This window comes from Grammomys surdaster, unplaced genomic scaffold, assembly GCF_004785775.1.
Source record: "Grammomys surdaster isolate TR1022 unplaced genomic scaffold, NIH_TR_1.0 126048, whole genome shotgun sequence".
Classification (NCBI taxonomy): domain Eukaryota; kingdom Metazoa; phylum Chordata; class Mammalia; order Rodentia; family Muridae; genus Grammomys; species Grammomys surdaster.
The window spans coordinates 3,410,136-3,424,404 of NW_021620860.1; the positions used below are offsets into that span (position 1 = coordinate 3,410,136).

At 49.0% G+C, this 14,269-nt stretch overlaps 2 protein-coding genes across 2 annotated transcripts in view; both read right to left on the reverse strand.

The window, feature by feature from the left end:
* Window positions 1-11,647, reverse strand: part of Hoxb3 (homeobox B3) — a 31,468-nt gene extending 19,821 nt beyond the window's left edge. The window contains exons 1-2 of the mRNA XM_028755193.1: window positions 11,568-11,647; window positions 3,061-3,239 (exon numbers count right to left, since the gene is read on the reverse strand). The gene's annotated coding sequence lies outside the window, so the exon portion shown is untranslated. The remainder of the gene's footprint in view (window positions 1-3,060; window positions 3,240-11,567) is intronic.
* Window positions 4,920-9,245, reverse strand: Hoxb4 (homeobox B4). Its single transcript, XM_028755191.1, has 2 exons — window positions 7,293-9,245; window positions 4,920-6,489 (listed from the first exon to the last, which is right to left on the reverse strand). Exons 1-2 carry the CDS (start codon window positions 7,744-7,746, stop codon window positions 6,191-6,193), a joined length of 753 nt encoding a protein of 250 aa, XP_028611024.1. The 5' UTR covers window positions 7,747-9,245; the 3' UTR covers window positions 4,920-6,190.
* Window positions 11,648-14,269: the final 2,622 nt, after the last annotated feature.

Sequence of the window (14,269 nt, forward strand, 5' to 3'; positions counted from 1 at the left end):
GAGAGAGAGAGAGAGAGAGAGAGAGAGAGAGAGAGAGAGAGAGAGAGTTGGGACTCGAGGAAACGAGGAAATGGCAGTCTTTAAAACTAAAGATAGCAATCCTTAAAACGGTGACATTATTTTTAAGGACAAAAAAAGGGAGAATCCTCCTACAGAAAGGAGAGGGCAGGCAGGGTCTGTTAAAGTACGCACACTCTTTTCAGATCCTGGGAAATGTCCATGTTCAAATAAACAAGCGCCTGAGCGCGAGCTGGGCGCTTTCTTGCTGCCGATAAAGCGAACGTTTAGACTGAGGAAAGCCGAGATTGATTTACGAATCTGAACGCGCCAGTTTTATGGCCGATCACAAATCCGTCAGCGCTCAACTCACACTGGGAAACTTCCCAACTCCGTTTTCCAATCAAACCCGCTCGGTAGTCACCGCTTCCCAGGGAGACCCACCAGGCGCTGAGGCTGCCTCCGGGATCCTAGAAGGACTAAGCAGCCTCCTGCCCAGGCTGGCAGGCAAGCAACAGAAGAGAGGGAGTGCAAAGGGCTCAGGGAACTGCGGGAGAGGTCAAAAGATTGGAAGGCCTCACTCGGAGGTGGTCACTAGAGCCGTGGAAAGAGAGCCCAGGCAGCTGTCAGTTCCAAAAAGGTTCAGGTCTGGAAATGGGGGGTTGGGGAGGGAGGTTGATCTTTCGCTGTGAGTCTAGGGGAACCCCAGCTTTTCCCTTCTATTGTTGCCTTTCCTCCTTTTGGTGAACCCTAATCCTCAGAGATTATAAACTGCACAAAACAGTTTATAAAAGTTCTACGTGACTAGGTCTTTGTCACTTGGACTTAGAGAGGGTCCCTGCAATGGACCTGTTATGTATCTTTACTGGCAGTAGGTGCCCATTAGCAACAAGCCCCAAATATTTTCAATATCAAAGGGCCCAGTTTGCCCCTCTGCCCATCCCTTTCCTTCCTGGGCCCCCCCTAGTTCCTCCACATATGCTACTCAGGGACAAAGAAAAAGCCAATAGCTCCAGTTATTTCTTGTCTGAAACAAGAGTCCCCGAATTACAGAGAAGATTTATACGAGCAAGCACGCCTCACACGCTCTCCAGCAAAGCACTGCCTCTTCCTTTTTTCTTTTTTTAATTTAAAGAGAGCAGTTCCTCTTCCCAACTAGGGAAAAAAAAACCCTCTTCCTCCTCTTCTTCATCTCTCCTTCCTTCTCTCTCCTTCGATGTGTGCTGCTACTGGGATATTTAATGCAGAAGACGGAGCACAGATTACAGAGGAGGGGTGTATGCCCCTCTTTTAGCAAATCTTCCATTTTTCTCTTGACTTGAAAAGTTTCTACCAACTTTGGTTAGCCCAGAAAAGTGAGCCCTGGATGTGGTCAAAGCCTCCTGTGCCTCCCTCCTCTCATCTCTCTCACTCTATAAGTTGTTGAGGCACCCAAAGACTTAGAAAAAAGAAGATGGGGTACGGGAGGTAAAGGTGCTTACAAAAACAGCTTCCTAAACAAAGGGACTTCAGAGAATAGTTGAGGAGGGAGAGAGGGAAGGAGGGAGGAAGAGAGAGAGAGAAAGAGAGAGAAAGAGAGAGAGAGAGAGAGAGAGAGAGAGAGAGAGAGAGAATATGAAAGAATATCTCCAAGATAGGGTTGATGGTGAGAACCCTATCTCTCCAGCTCAGGAATTTATTCCTCTGATGGTCTGTGACTGGTGACTGTCTGATCTCTCAGTATTGTATCCTTTAGTCCTCCTTCCCTCAGCTCACTTTAAACAAGGGAGAGAAAGAGAGAGAGAGAGAGGGAGAGAGAGAGAGAGAGAGAGCGCTGGGATGGGGAGGATGGGGCTGAAGCCAAACCTAGAGAAGGAGCTTTACATAAGACAGACCAGCACAGTACTCCCGTACTCCCTGCCCACAGGACTTCTGGGCTAACTTAAAAAGACAAAACAAAACAAACAAACAAAACTCTACCTTTCTTCTCAATCCAGAATAATAGAAACATGATCCATAAATTCTGAGCTAGCAAAGGATTTGGGGACTAGAGGGGGATAAAGAAGCTAGGAACCCTGAGGAGGTATGACTTTCCCTCTGGGGCAGGAAGCAAGAGCTAGCACAATGTCCAGTCTCAGAGAGGTCAAGGGGCTTCCGAGGTCATTTTGTGGTTCTAATACCAAGCTAATCGCCTAGAAAACGTGGCCTCTCCATGAACTCTTCATCCTGCCAGCCTCCCTCCTCCAAACTCTCTCTAAGTGAGGCCTCAGGGAAAAAGGGACAGCACATTCAGGTCTAATGTAGAGTTCACCGATTCCTCAGCCTAAGAAGTAGGGCCCCAGAGGAAGAACAGAGTCCCCAAACCCAGAAGCAAAAGGAAAAGAAACTGAACACGGAGACTCCAGGAGGCCTGGAGTGTGGGGTGGGATGGATTGAATGGGGGTAGAACAAAAGAGGATTCTGCTTTTATGCACCTGGCCCTGAGCAGTTTCTCTTTTTCAGAGAGTAAAAATTTATCTAGAATCCCAAACTAGACACAAGAAGAAAACCCACCAAATCCACTTCTACTAGCTCCAAGGCTGGAGAGCTCCATTCAAGAACTGGATTCCATTTTTTTTTTTTTCAGGAGACTTCAGTGACAACATTTCACTGTTAAACAGTATAGACAATCAAGAGTCCCAGGACACAGGCACACACACACACACAGGCACGCACGTACAGGCTCTCCTCAGGCCTGTCTGCATTTTTCAAAACCAGAGAAGCACTTCTGAACAGCCTCACAAACAGCCTCTCTGGTGTTTTTCAGGGGCTCTGACACCTCTGTCCCGACCAGTTCAAACACTCTCCAGGTGTCCAGGCCTCTCTCTCCTTTTCTGTCTCCATGTTTCTCCTTTTCTCCGAACATCAGTCATCATAAAAGGCAGCAAACCTGCCCAACCATCCACCATAAAATAAAAGCCCACAAAGATAGTTGAAAAAGAAAGAGGAGGTGGGAGAGGTTTTTTTTTCCTTTTACGTGTAAAAGAGCCCATAAAATGATTTAAAAAAAAAAAAAAGCGCCAGCCCAAGCCAGGGCTTTGTTACCTTCTGTGCCTCTTGCCGGCTTTCCCCTGAGCTCCTCCAGTCCCATTCCTGACGAAAGCTTCTTCCGAAACTGAGAGAAAAAAGTTTTCAACTTTATGGCTCCAAAAATTTTCCCCCTTGCAGATCCGGGAGAGACGGCTAACACTTTTTTCCCCCAGCAGCCGGTCTGCGGAGATTTGCTGTTGAATAATGACAAAGGAGAGAGGATACGTATTTAAAGAAAAGAAGTGATTAATGGTTTTCTGTATAATTCTCACATTTTTCTTAGCTCTTGTCTACACAGAATGGCTGTGAACTTTAAGCTCTATAGAAATCTTCGGTCCGTCCTCGTCTTCTTCTTCTTCTTCTTTTTAAAGATTCTATTCATACCTTCCAAGTAGCAGCTTTGGCTTGATTCTTTAGAGTCATTCCTGGAGGGAGGCCTTATGGTTTTTAAGAATTATTTTCCCCTCAACTAAGAACCCTTATCTCCTCAGTTAAAACATTACACCACACCCAAGACAAAGCTAATCCTCTCTTCCTCCTTCAGAGCTACAGGCAACTCTTTCTTCCTCTTATCTTTCTTTTCTTTCTTTTAAAAAAACTGGTCTTCTGGCTTCATTCTAATGGGCAATTCTACTGCGCTGGGGATACTGGCCCGATGAGTTCTCTGGCCTACTCAGATTCCTGCTTACCTTACAGGCTAACCAGAGAAATGTAAAATAAACAACAATCAAACATGTGCAAGGGATTGGTCCTTTATTTTCTGGAAAGAAATGAAACAACAACAACAATAACGACAACAACAAAAACCGGAAATGACTTTCAATTGTGGAACTTCTTGGGGCACTTGTGACTGCACCCTGTGCCATCGTGGGCCCACAGAATGGAGGTTTAGAACTTCAGGCCTTAGAACTTCTTGGCTGTAGTACACAAAAGTGACCCAGACCTGGCAGAGATCTCTGATGATCACCTGCTCTTCTTCCCCTCCCCCACTCTGTTCTAGGGGTTATTGGGATCTCAGAGACAGGCAGCTATTTGGTCCCCAGCCTTACTTTCGATACTTTCTATGAGAAAGAAAATGAAAATTAATACAGGAGCAGGGCTTCACAAAAGAGCCCATTTGTCTTCTTGATTATCTATTTGCTTGTCAGAGTTTGAGCTATGGCACCAGCTAGTTCCTTTGTAATATAAAAATACTCAGAAACCCTGCAAACACCCAGAAACATCTGTGCAAAAAATTAGACTCATTAAAGCCTTAAACACCTCAAAGGAAAGTGATACCTTCTTATTGCAGGGAGGAAAGAGACTGGCCTCATGGAGTCCTTTCTCGAACTTTAATAACCAAAGAGCCGTCTGTCTAGGAGACAGCTTAACTGCATTTTATTTGCTTATGACAAATAAATCCCGATATGAAAGACTTTGCCCTACTTAAGCTTCTGGTGTCCTACAATGAATCTCTCTCTCTCTCTCTCTCTCTCTCTCTCTCTCTCTCTCTCTCCCCTTTGGGGCTGGAGTCAGCCCTCCTAATCTTTGTGATTCATTTTTGAACTGGACGGGGGAGAGGGGGAATTTTAAGCCCAAAACAAAACACATCCACTGCAAAGGGAAAACAAACCAGCTTCCACAACTTAGAAGTCTCTGAGGGAGAAATTATTAATGGAGCTTTAAAAAAAGAAAGAAAGGAAGGAAGGAAGGAAGGAAGAGAAAGAAGGAAAGAAAGAAAGAAAGAAAGAAAGAAAGAAAGAAAGAAAGAAAGAAAGAAGAAAACAAACTCAATTGTGAAGCCACACCCACTAGGGTGCTTGGCATATACACGGGGGCGGGGGGGGGGCACTTGTTCACACCCTTAACTTCAACATTCCAACAAAACCACGATGTGATGGTCATGAGATACCAAACATTTATTTCTGTTGTCACTCTGTACAGGACACAAATTTTCACACCAACAAAAGGTTCTAGGCTCAGGCAGCCCCCAGAGGTAGGAAGGGGCCTAGTTTTGGAATGTCAGAAAGAGAACAGGAGGACACACATGACATAAAATAATAATAATAATAATATTAATAATAATAATAAACGATGTAACAATGATAACAACGGGAGAGGGTTCTGCAACATTGTCCTTCCAGAGTAGGAGGGCCACAGCATTTTATTTCCTAATTTCACATTCATTTGTAACCTAAGAGAAGGCCTCGGCTCTACTACCTTGAACTGCCCAGAAGACATTCCCAGCTCCCAGAACTCAACTGCCCCTCACTCTGGCAGGCCTTGCTGGACCTCCGAACAGAAGGCCCTCTTGAGTGTCCCAATTGCTTTCTTTCTTTTTTTTTTTTAATGTTCATTTATTTCTTGGGTTCATATTTGGGAACCCACGTTGTGCAGACCGCCCCTCGCTTCCCTTCTGTTCCCCCTTCTAAGTCTGTGGTGGAAGGGAATGAGCAGTCTTCTCACCCCCACCCCAAAGTGGGCACAGACAGGGAGGAAAGTTATGTGTGTGAGTGTGTGTGTTTGTTACCGTGGCCAAAACACTGTGCTATCTGGCAGTCTGAGGGTGCATTCGCTGGGTGTCAGGAGTAGGGGACAAAGAAAGAAAATCCAGGCTGTGGTCCAGCAGTGGCAGGCAGCAGCAGAGGCGGCGGCAGCGGCCGAGCCCGGCCTCATTTGTTAGCCAAGTGTCGAGGTAATGGTCGCCACCGAAGCTCGTCTTCTCCTCGGCAGAGTAAACAAGACAGATGGGCCCAGGCCTGGCATGATTAAAGATGAAGCGTGGATCCATCTTCACCAAAGCTGAAAACCTGGCGGAACAGCCTCCTCCATTTCTCTTCTGTCTTTTCCTTTCTTCCTTCTTTTCTTCCGGACCCTTCCTTTCTTCTTTTTCTTTTCTCTTTCTCTCTCTCATTTTTTAAAGGAAGAAAGCAAGAGACTCGAATCTTGCTTCTGGAGGACTTTATCCGGCTCCCCATTGTCGTTTCTATAAATAAGGCTTCCCTACCCCCGTTCTCTGTGTTTATTCCTTATAGATAAAGTGGGGGTAGGGTAAATAGGTTTTTCTGGGCTCAAGCCCGGGGACCCTCCCATACCCCACATCCCCCCCTTCGGTGCTTGCTGTTCCCCCCCACCCCCCCAGGTTCGAGCTCCTGCTTAGGGGGCACTAGAGCGCAGGGGGGCCTCCGTTGGGCCGGCCAGGGGGGCCTCCGGCTGCGCCCGCGGTGCCACCCGAGCGGATCTTGGTGTTGGGCAACTTGTGGTCTTTTTTCCACTTCATGCGCCGATTCTGGAACCAGATCTTGATCTGGCGCTCGGACAGGCAGAGCGCGTGGGCGATCTCCACCCTCCGGCGGCGCGTCAGGTAGCGATTGTAGTGAAACTCCTTCTCCAGTTCCAGGACCTGCTGGCGAGTGTAGGCGGTTCGAGAGCGCTTGGGCTCCCCGCCGGCGTAATTGGGGTTTACTGGACACACACAGAGAGAGGGAGAAAGAGAAAGTTTTATTGCCCCCGAAAGGGAGGAGGGAAAACCCTTTCTTCCAGCTAACACCGAGCCTCCAGCTCCCACTACCTCATCTTGGAGGGAGGGGTCGAACAAGAAAGACATCGCGACCCACGGAGGAGAAAAGCCACAAACTTTTAGAGGGCTGCGCTGTTGTCCTTGTTGCCCGGGGGAGGGGGCACTGTGAGGAATCTTGGAAAGATTTTCATCTCACTCTTTGGCCTGAGGATCCCGGTGGGAGAGTGAAGTGTGGGAGTGGGAGGGGTGTTGCCCTAGACCTTTCCCCGGCTTAGTCCCCACCCTCACTGCTCAGATTCCAAGCAGCGCCTTCCCCTCAGTAAAAAGTTTTGCCCACTTCTCCAGCCAAGGTACCAGATTGGAGGGGGGGGGGAAGAAATCCAGGAAGTTGATTCAACTCTCTGCTTAAATACGGATTACTTACCTCCTCCTCCTCCTCCTTCTCCTCCCCTCCTCCCACAACCCTCCCCAACTTCCAACTTTACTGGGACTGCATATCCCTGACGAAAAAGTCGCTGGGAGAATGAAGAAGAGGATGACTTCAAAGGCGCAGGGCCCACTAGGCCATAAAAATTTATGGGCGATGTAATTATGTGGCTCTGAAAACAGGAGACCGTAAATCTCTGGCAATGGCGAGTTTATAGCGGGGACAATTGGCTTCCCTTAGCTCCCTCCCCCACATGCCTCGGAGGTCCCTTCACTGTAAAGCGCCGGGGGGTGGGAGGGGAAGGGGTGCCCACGCACTCACCCGTGCTCACGTGAACTTTGCGCATCCAGGGGTAGACGACGGGCTCTTTGCACGCGGAGTGGGACGGGCTGGGATGCAGGGGGTTCTGGGCGCAGGGAGGCGGCGGGGGGCTGCTGCTGACCGCCTCGCTGCGCTGCCCGGGCTCCGGGAGGAGGGCCCCGGCTGTTGACTGCACGGGAGCCCGAGGGGACAGCCCGGGCGGTGGCGGGGGCGGCGGGGGCGGCGGAGGTGGCGGGGGCCCGGGGTCTCGGCAGGCCGCGTAGCGCTGCACAGTGCACGGCGCCCGGCGCCCAAAGGCCGCCTCCGGCTGGAAGCCGCTCTCTCGCCTCTGGCCGCCGGCGTAGTACCCGGGCGAGTGGTCGCTGGGTAGGTAATCGCTCTGTGAATACTCCTCGCACGGAGGGAACTTGGGGTCGACATAGTTTGAGTTGATCAAAAAGGAACTCATAGCCATTAATTTCTGGGAATTGCCCACAAAATATACTAAAATTTATTCCGACCCCTGACTCGTTTTCCTGTTTCCGAAAGCCCTCCTACTTACTGTCAAGTGAACAAAGTTAGAGGCCCACGTGATCCTCCGAGCCAATGGCCACCCGGCCTGCGATTCCCGGATAAGGAAATCTGCTCACCCGGACCCTACTCCAGCCAAAGAGGTTTATTTCCCCTTCTCTACCCCTCCCCACCCACCCAACACCAGGATTTACATAGGGCTCCTGCGGGGCGACCCCCTCCTCGCCTGGCTTTCTCCACAACAGAGAGGGTGATGTGAGCTAAGAAACAGTGAGCAGGTTAAGAGTGAAGAGCCTGTTTTGGGGGGTCTGGGCAGAGTACAATCCCTGCATCCCTCAGAAGTTGGGGCTCCGGGTGTAGCCCCCACCCTTGCCCTACCTAACCTCCACCAAGCGTTCTCTGTCTCCCATAGGGCACCATCTCCTCCCCAGGATGAGAGGGAGCTCACGCACTGGGTGTCTGTGTGGGGTTTTAAGTGGTTGGTGGACCAAGGAGTTCCTTCTTAAAATGGGTACCCACTAGGTCAGAGGGGCGCTGAGCTTGGGGCTTCTCGGTGCAGCCAGATGGGGAGGGGTAGGAGGTGAGCGAGGAGGCGTCGGGAGCGAGAGGGCGGGTGCGCGGAGGGACTTGTCAGAGATGAATGGAACCGCGGGCGGATCGATAGGAAATTCACGCACTAATTCGGGGAGACTTCGCCTTCCAGATCGCATTTAGTTGTACTATGAGCTTCCTTATGTCCTTCAGTCTGTCCTCCTCACCAGTCCCTCCCTTTAACCCACAAGGCCCATGGTCGGAGAAACGGCTCGACTTCCCTCACTAAAGATAGAAGATAGAACGAAACAAAACCAAACCTGCAAGTTTCCAAAAGCAACTGAATAGTAATTTGCTAATTCCCGATTCATCGAAACAATGCTAACCAAGAGTTCTAATTGCGGCTAAAGCTGCCGCCGCTGTCAGCGTGGCAGAAAGAAATTTCACATCCTTGAATACTAAGTAAAGGAGCCCTAGCTGTGCCGCCCCCACTAACAACCCAACGCACAAGAACACCCATGGCAACCTTATATTTTCAGGGCATCTTGTCTTGAACCCAATGAAATAGCGATCTCCGCATCCGTTTGAAAAGCAAATTTCCTTTGCCTTTGGACACTGTAGCCTTCAGCAACCTTCCCCCTCCCCCATGATTTCCAATAAAGCCCCCTGGACCCAGAATAAAAATAGGCAGGTTGGGGCTTAAGGATAAATTTTAAAACACCAGTAACGTTAACCTCTTGAGTGAACAAGGACCCAAGCTTCCAGGGGCAGGCAGGGGACACCTCAGGTAGATGAGATTTCTCCCTAATTGGTTGAGGGAGGAAAAGAAAAGGAGTCTTCTCGAAGTCAGTCACTGGATTGTCCTCATTTAGAAAATAATCTATTTTTCTTCTGGGAAAGAAAATGAGCGGAGTGTTTATGTCAACTACATATTCCCCTAGATACGAATTTGTGACCACAAAATTCCTTACACAAATTCGGATCTACAGGGTATATACAGAAGACAGACAGGTCTTCTTGGCCCAGGAAATTTCCAGTTCTCTTACTTTCCGTGCGTTCTTCTTTGGGGTGTGATCTGAATGTTTTCATTTTTTATTTCGTTTTGTTTTAATTTTGAGCTCTGGGAGCAGGAAAAAAGTCTCTGTGGGTCCGTTCTTGGAATTACAAGGGGTTTCAACTTTCTATTCAAAAAATAAAATAAAATAATAAAACAGCTGTTGGGTAAAGGAACCTTGTGGCCGCCGCGCGACTTTCGGTGGCATGAATTATTAGATGTATACATTAGCACAAAAGGAGAAAGGGTCATCCCGAGGCTGCCTCGAAGTCAGAATCGGGCCTTTCTGGGTGCCCTCAGCCCCTCCCCTCCCCCATGACTTTTTTTTTAAGAAAGAGAAAATACAAAACCCCAAATTGGCTCCTCCTTTGCCCCCACAGCCTTTAGTTTGTGATCAAACGCATATATAGATATTTTCCAAAGCAAAGGGAGGAGGGAGAGGTGTCTGGGTGTGAAGGGGGTGTAATAAAAGTCCTTTTGGGAAAAGTGAATGGTAAAGAGAGAGAGGAACAGCTGTGAAGAAAAATGCTGGGAGACCAAACAGATGCCCCCCCCCATATTTAATGATGGGCAATTTCTTTTACAACCTGAGAAAAAGATCAAAGGCGGTTCATTTCCGGATGAAGGGCAATGAGGAGCCATAAAAGTTGCAGCCAGATGATGCACAGGCCCCTCCCAACCTCACATATTCCCCCCCCCTATACCTCCTGGAGGCTGAAATAAGGGGACAACCCTAGAGGTGTGAGAAGGACCCTACTCCCCACACCTTGTCCCCAGGCAAGGATCCTCAGTCTAAAGGCATGCTAACTGGGCCCATCCACCTGCCTGGGTTGCTGACAGTGGGGCCAAAAATGGGATTCGGAAGTTTCTGAGTGAATTTCCTGATGCTCCCAATAACTGTTGATTTTCTAAAATGAAAAAATGAAAAATTGAGCTAGAAGGATCTGGAGCTTAGACGGGCAGAACTGGGACCAGGTGAAGGAGGCCAAGTGTGTCCAGAAGAACCTTTCTCACTACCTAGCACCCTAGGTTTGGGAAATCCTTCTGCCCTTACCGAGTAAATTACAATACTGTCAATTTCATGAACATACACAAACAAGCCCAACCATCCCCACCTATGCACACACCAGGAACACTTGCAAATGGGCAGGAGAGATCCCACCTGCAGGCAATTGGGTCCAGAAACCTCTTTCTTTATTGTTGTTGTTAAGCCTCATAGATCTAGGCATGGCAATGTTATCCTCTGGGTTTAGCTTCTAACCCCAACCTCCTAGTAGGCCAGACTCATACTTAACTGGAGAGATAGACAGGGAAAATGCATTGTAGTTTTTAATCTTCATCAAAGACAAGGTTCAATGTGGTCACCCATAGACAAAGTGCGATGCTTTGATCCTAGCATCAAGCAAGAAGAACCAAGTCTTCTCAAAAGGCATTTAGAGGTACCACGAACTACTCCAATGTCCAGGCCCCTCCCCTATTCCATATCTCCTGTCCTGCTCAACTAGCTGGCTCTCAGATACCGGTCTACACTTTTCTGATCTACACTTAACAAGGGATGTGGCCCAGGTTTCCTGAGCACCAAGGGAGAGGAATCTGATAGAGAGATGGCAACATGGGTACGTTTGAACCTAGGGCTGGAGCACTGAGATTTTCGCTTTTGCGAGCTGGAGAGCCACCACCTGCCCTCCCACCAAGGCGCAGCAACACCCATGCACACTCCCTCCCAGTATAGACGCCAGGGGCGGAAGGCAGGATGTATCAGCAACCCCAGGACAGGTTTCTCCATAGCCAGAGGCAGCCTTACCTCGCTACACTTAGAATACCAACAACAATAACCATAACAATGAAAATACACAGAGCCAGAGGCTTGTGCACTGTCTGTGCCCTATCTCTAGTGCTCCAGGTCCTTTTAAAGACTACTTAGCCTCCTTCTCCTGGCAGCCACAGGTTGCTAGTGTGACCCCTCGCTGCCCAGCCCACCCCTTCTCCGACATCACTGGCCTACCCCCACCCCCACCCCCGGCATCACAGAAAAAATCATCCACCTTTTGTGGGAGAGTTGGAAGAGAAATAGAGAGGAACAGGAACCAGGGGGCCAAGCTGAGGCCAGTCCCCGGCGGGTCCGGGCACCCCAAGCGGCTGAGGCCATAGCAAGGGCCTGAGCCGGCAAGAGTACTCACCCAGCCGCTGCCCGCCTGCTTCTAGCCAACCGGCCGTGGCCCGCTGAGCAACAGCGGAGCTTGCTCCCGTCCACTATTGTGTATCCGGAAAACCGAACCGCGGCTGCGGGCAGGGGAACCACAGGCGCCCTCGGAGGCCGGAAAAAGACTTTTTTTTTTTTTTGGTGTGTTTTTGTTTTTGAAGCGTAAGTTTTCGTATTAATCTCATACTTTGGCGGTCTTTGTTAAACAGCTAAGCGCGTCACGAGGCTCTCGAACATTTTAATAATTTTTAGACGCCGTGACCTGCAGTTCACCCCTCTCCGGGGCTCCCCCACGAGTAGGCAGTTACTATAATATGCTCATGCAGTTCGCTCGGTCATATTGAATTTTGCGCAGGTCATTACTTGGGAGAAAAATGACAGGGCAGGAATTTGATTCTGCGTACCCTCTCCAGTTCTACTTTTCTCTTTTCCCCTACCCAACCCCCATCCCAAAAAAGTCTCCATTCCAATGCGATTCTGGCTGCCCCGCCCTTGCTTTGATTTTTTTTCCATCATTCCAATATTTTTGCCAGCTCCGGTTCCCAGCGCTGACAGCAAGACCGTGTGATCCCGTGGAGGGAATCCTTCTGAGGCCTGTACACTAAGTAACTATGCTGACACTGGCACCTCAAAGGCAGAGAGTGTGTCATTGGACATCTAAACCCTAGAAAGCAGGCCTCAGCCAAGGGGTTCCTTTTCTGGAAGGTCCCCCTAAATGTTTGCACTCTGCAGGGCTTGTGTCAACTGAGACCTCTTCTTCCACTCTGTTTTGTCGCCCCAAATGCCAGATACACTGCTACTTCTGCTAAAACTCCGGAGGCCCCAGAGTTCCAGAAATGACTTTTCCACCTCTCTGGATGGAGCGTTTGATCCACAGCAGAGCCCGTTCGGGAAATCGAGAGCCCTGAGATATAGGCTGGATTGCACTGCTCAAGACTGGAAGCTTGAGCTTCCAGAGGCTGTGATTGTTCCTAAAAACAAAATACTCCCTGCTCCGTGGTTCTCATTCATTCTACAACCCTGGTGCCTCGCCCCCCCAGAAAGACGAAGGTTTTAAAATCTGGTGGGATGTCAATGTCTATAATAGCTTTCCCTTTCTCCGACCCCCAGCAGACTGGCTGAGGTAAGCCAGATGACTCCTCTTCCTCCCTCCGGCTTTAGGGACCAAGTCTAATGTGGATACTGTGGCAGTGTTTGGTAGTGCTATCTTCTAGTACTGATGGCTTGGGAAAGTACTCTCTAAAGCAGCCAGTTTGGTCTGAGGTGGCAGAAGTCACTCTTCCCTTCCTGAAACCTTTTTAGCTTGGGACTTTGGACCACTCCAAGTCTATCACAGATTTTTTAATTTGTCAACATTTTTTTCTGAGATGAAGGCAAATGAGCCTTAAGAGAGAACCAAACAAAATAAATTCTCCACTTGTCCTTGGAGCCTCTACTCCTCAGGACCCAAGAATTCCTCTCTGAACTCCACCCCCCACCCCCCACCCCCAGAGAATTTCACTTGAAAGCTGAATAACAATAGGATACCGAAAGCCTTTTAGTTGGGGTGGGGGAACCCTAGGGTTAAATTGACTTGAAATTTTGCTATTAACCTTTTTTTTTCCTCATTGGCTTATTTCAAAAGTCATCTTTACAAAAGCTCTCAGGTTTTCTCCACTGTAGAAGGACAAACTCCCACAGTGCACCTCCTACAGCAAATATTTAGGAGAGACTGTGATGGCATCTTATAATGCAATAGTCATTTAAAGACCAAAATAGGCATATGCTTTGTTATTACCACGGTCTCTAGGAAGCATTGTACTTATCAGCTAAGCTTAATGCATAGACTGAGGGTTCATTTCAGGTCGCCTGTTTCAACTCCATATACAAAGATCTCCAAGAGACCATTAGGTGTTTTTCCATCACACTCGCCCTCCCTCCTCTGAAGAGGGAGAGAGGGAGTCCGGATGAACATCCAAACGGAGGCTTGGCAGAGAATGAGAGAGCAAACTACTTTTCAATGCCCTAGTTCTTAAACACGACATTTAAAGGAAAGGATGGGGAAATTTAAATATATATATATCTAGCACTGACCCAAAGTCTTGAACTCAGCTTCCTGCAACTAATTTAGGAGCTAAGGGTCTGGGAAAACAGGGGACATCTTTGGGGTGTGTGAAGAGCCTGCAGTGTGTCCCCTTTAAGGCAAGCAGGGTGGGACTGATGTTGGCGAGAATCAAGCCTTCACCGTGGAAGCCTTCTTTTGGCCCTGCCAAACGTCCAGCAAGGACGTGTGGGTAATTGGATTTTTTAAATGTGTGCGGCTGGGTAGGTTTTAATTAAATTTTATATGGTGACTCAAAGGTTATCTTTGGGAGAGAAAATTGCATGGAGGATTCCACGCCCCGGAGCGCTGTCTTTTGTGCAGTTCCCCACCAAGCAGTCTCATGGTTTTGGCCGAATATCCTTCCTCAGTTTCCCCTCCCTCAGATATCTGCCTTTCCCCTATATCTCATTTCTGCTGCCTCCACCCCTTCCAGCCCACTCGCCTTCCTTACCTCCAGCATCCCAGGCTCTCTCTTCTCTCTTCACACATACAGCCCCCTCCCCCTCTCCCACCCCGCCCCCGCCGCTAGACGCCTGGGCCGCCGGGATCACGCATGCACGTAAACTTTTGACCCTCCAACTTTGCGACCTCTCTGG

What these genes read in the sequence shown, in the direction of transcription:
- Hoxb4 (XM_028755191.1), bottom strand. Translation starts at nt 7,746, where the DNA reads ATGGCTATGAGTTCCTTTTTGATCAACTCAAACTATGTCGACCCCAAG. An exon ending in CAAAGTTCACGTGAGCACGG is followed by an intron (nt 6,490 to 7,292) that starts GTGAGTGCGTGG and finishes GTGTGTGTCCAG; the next exon opens with TAAACCCCAATTACGCCGGC.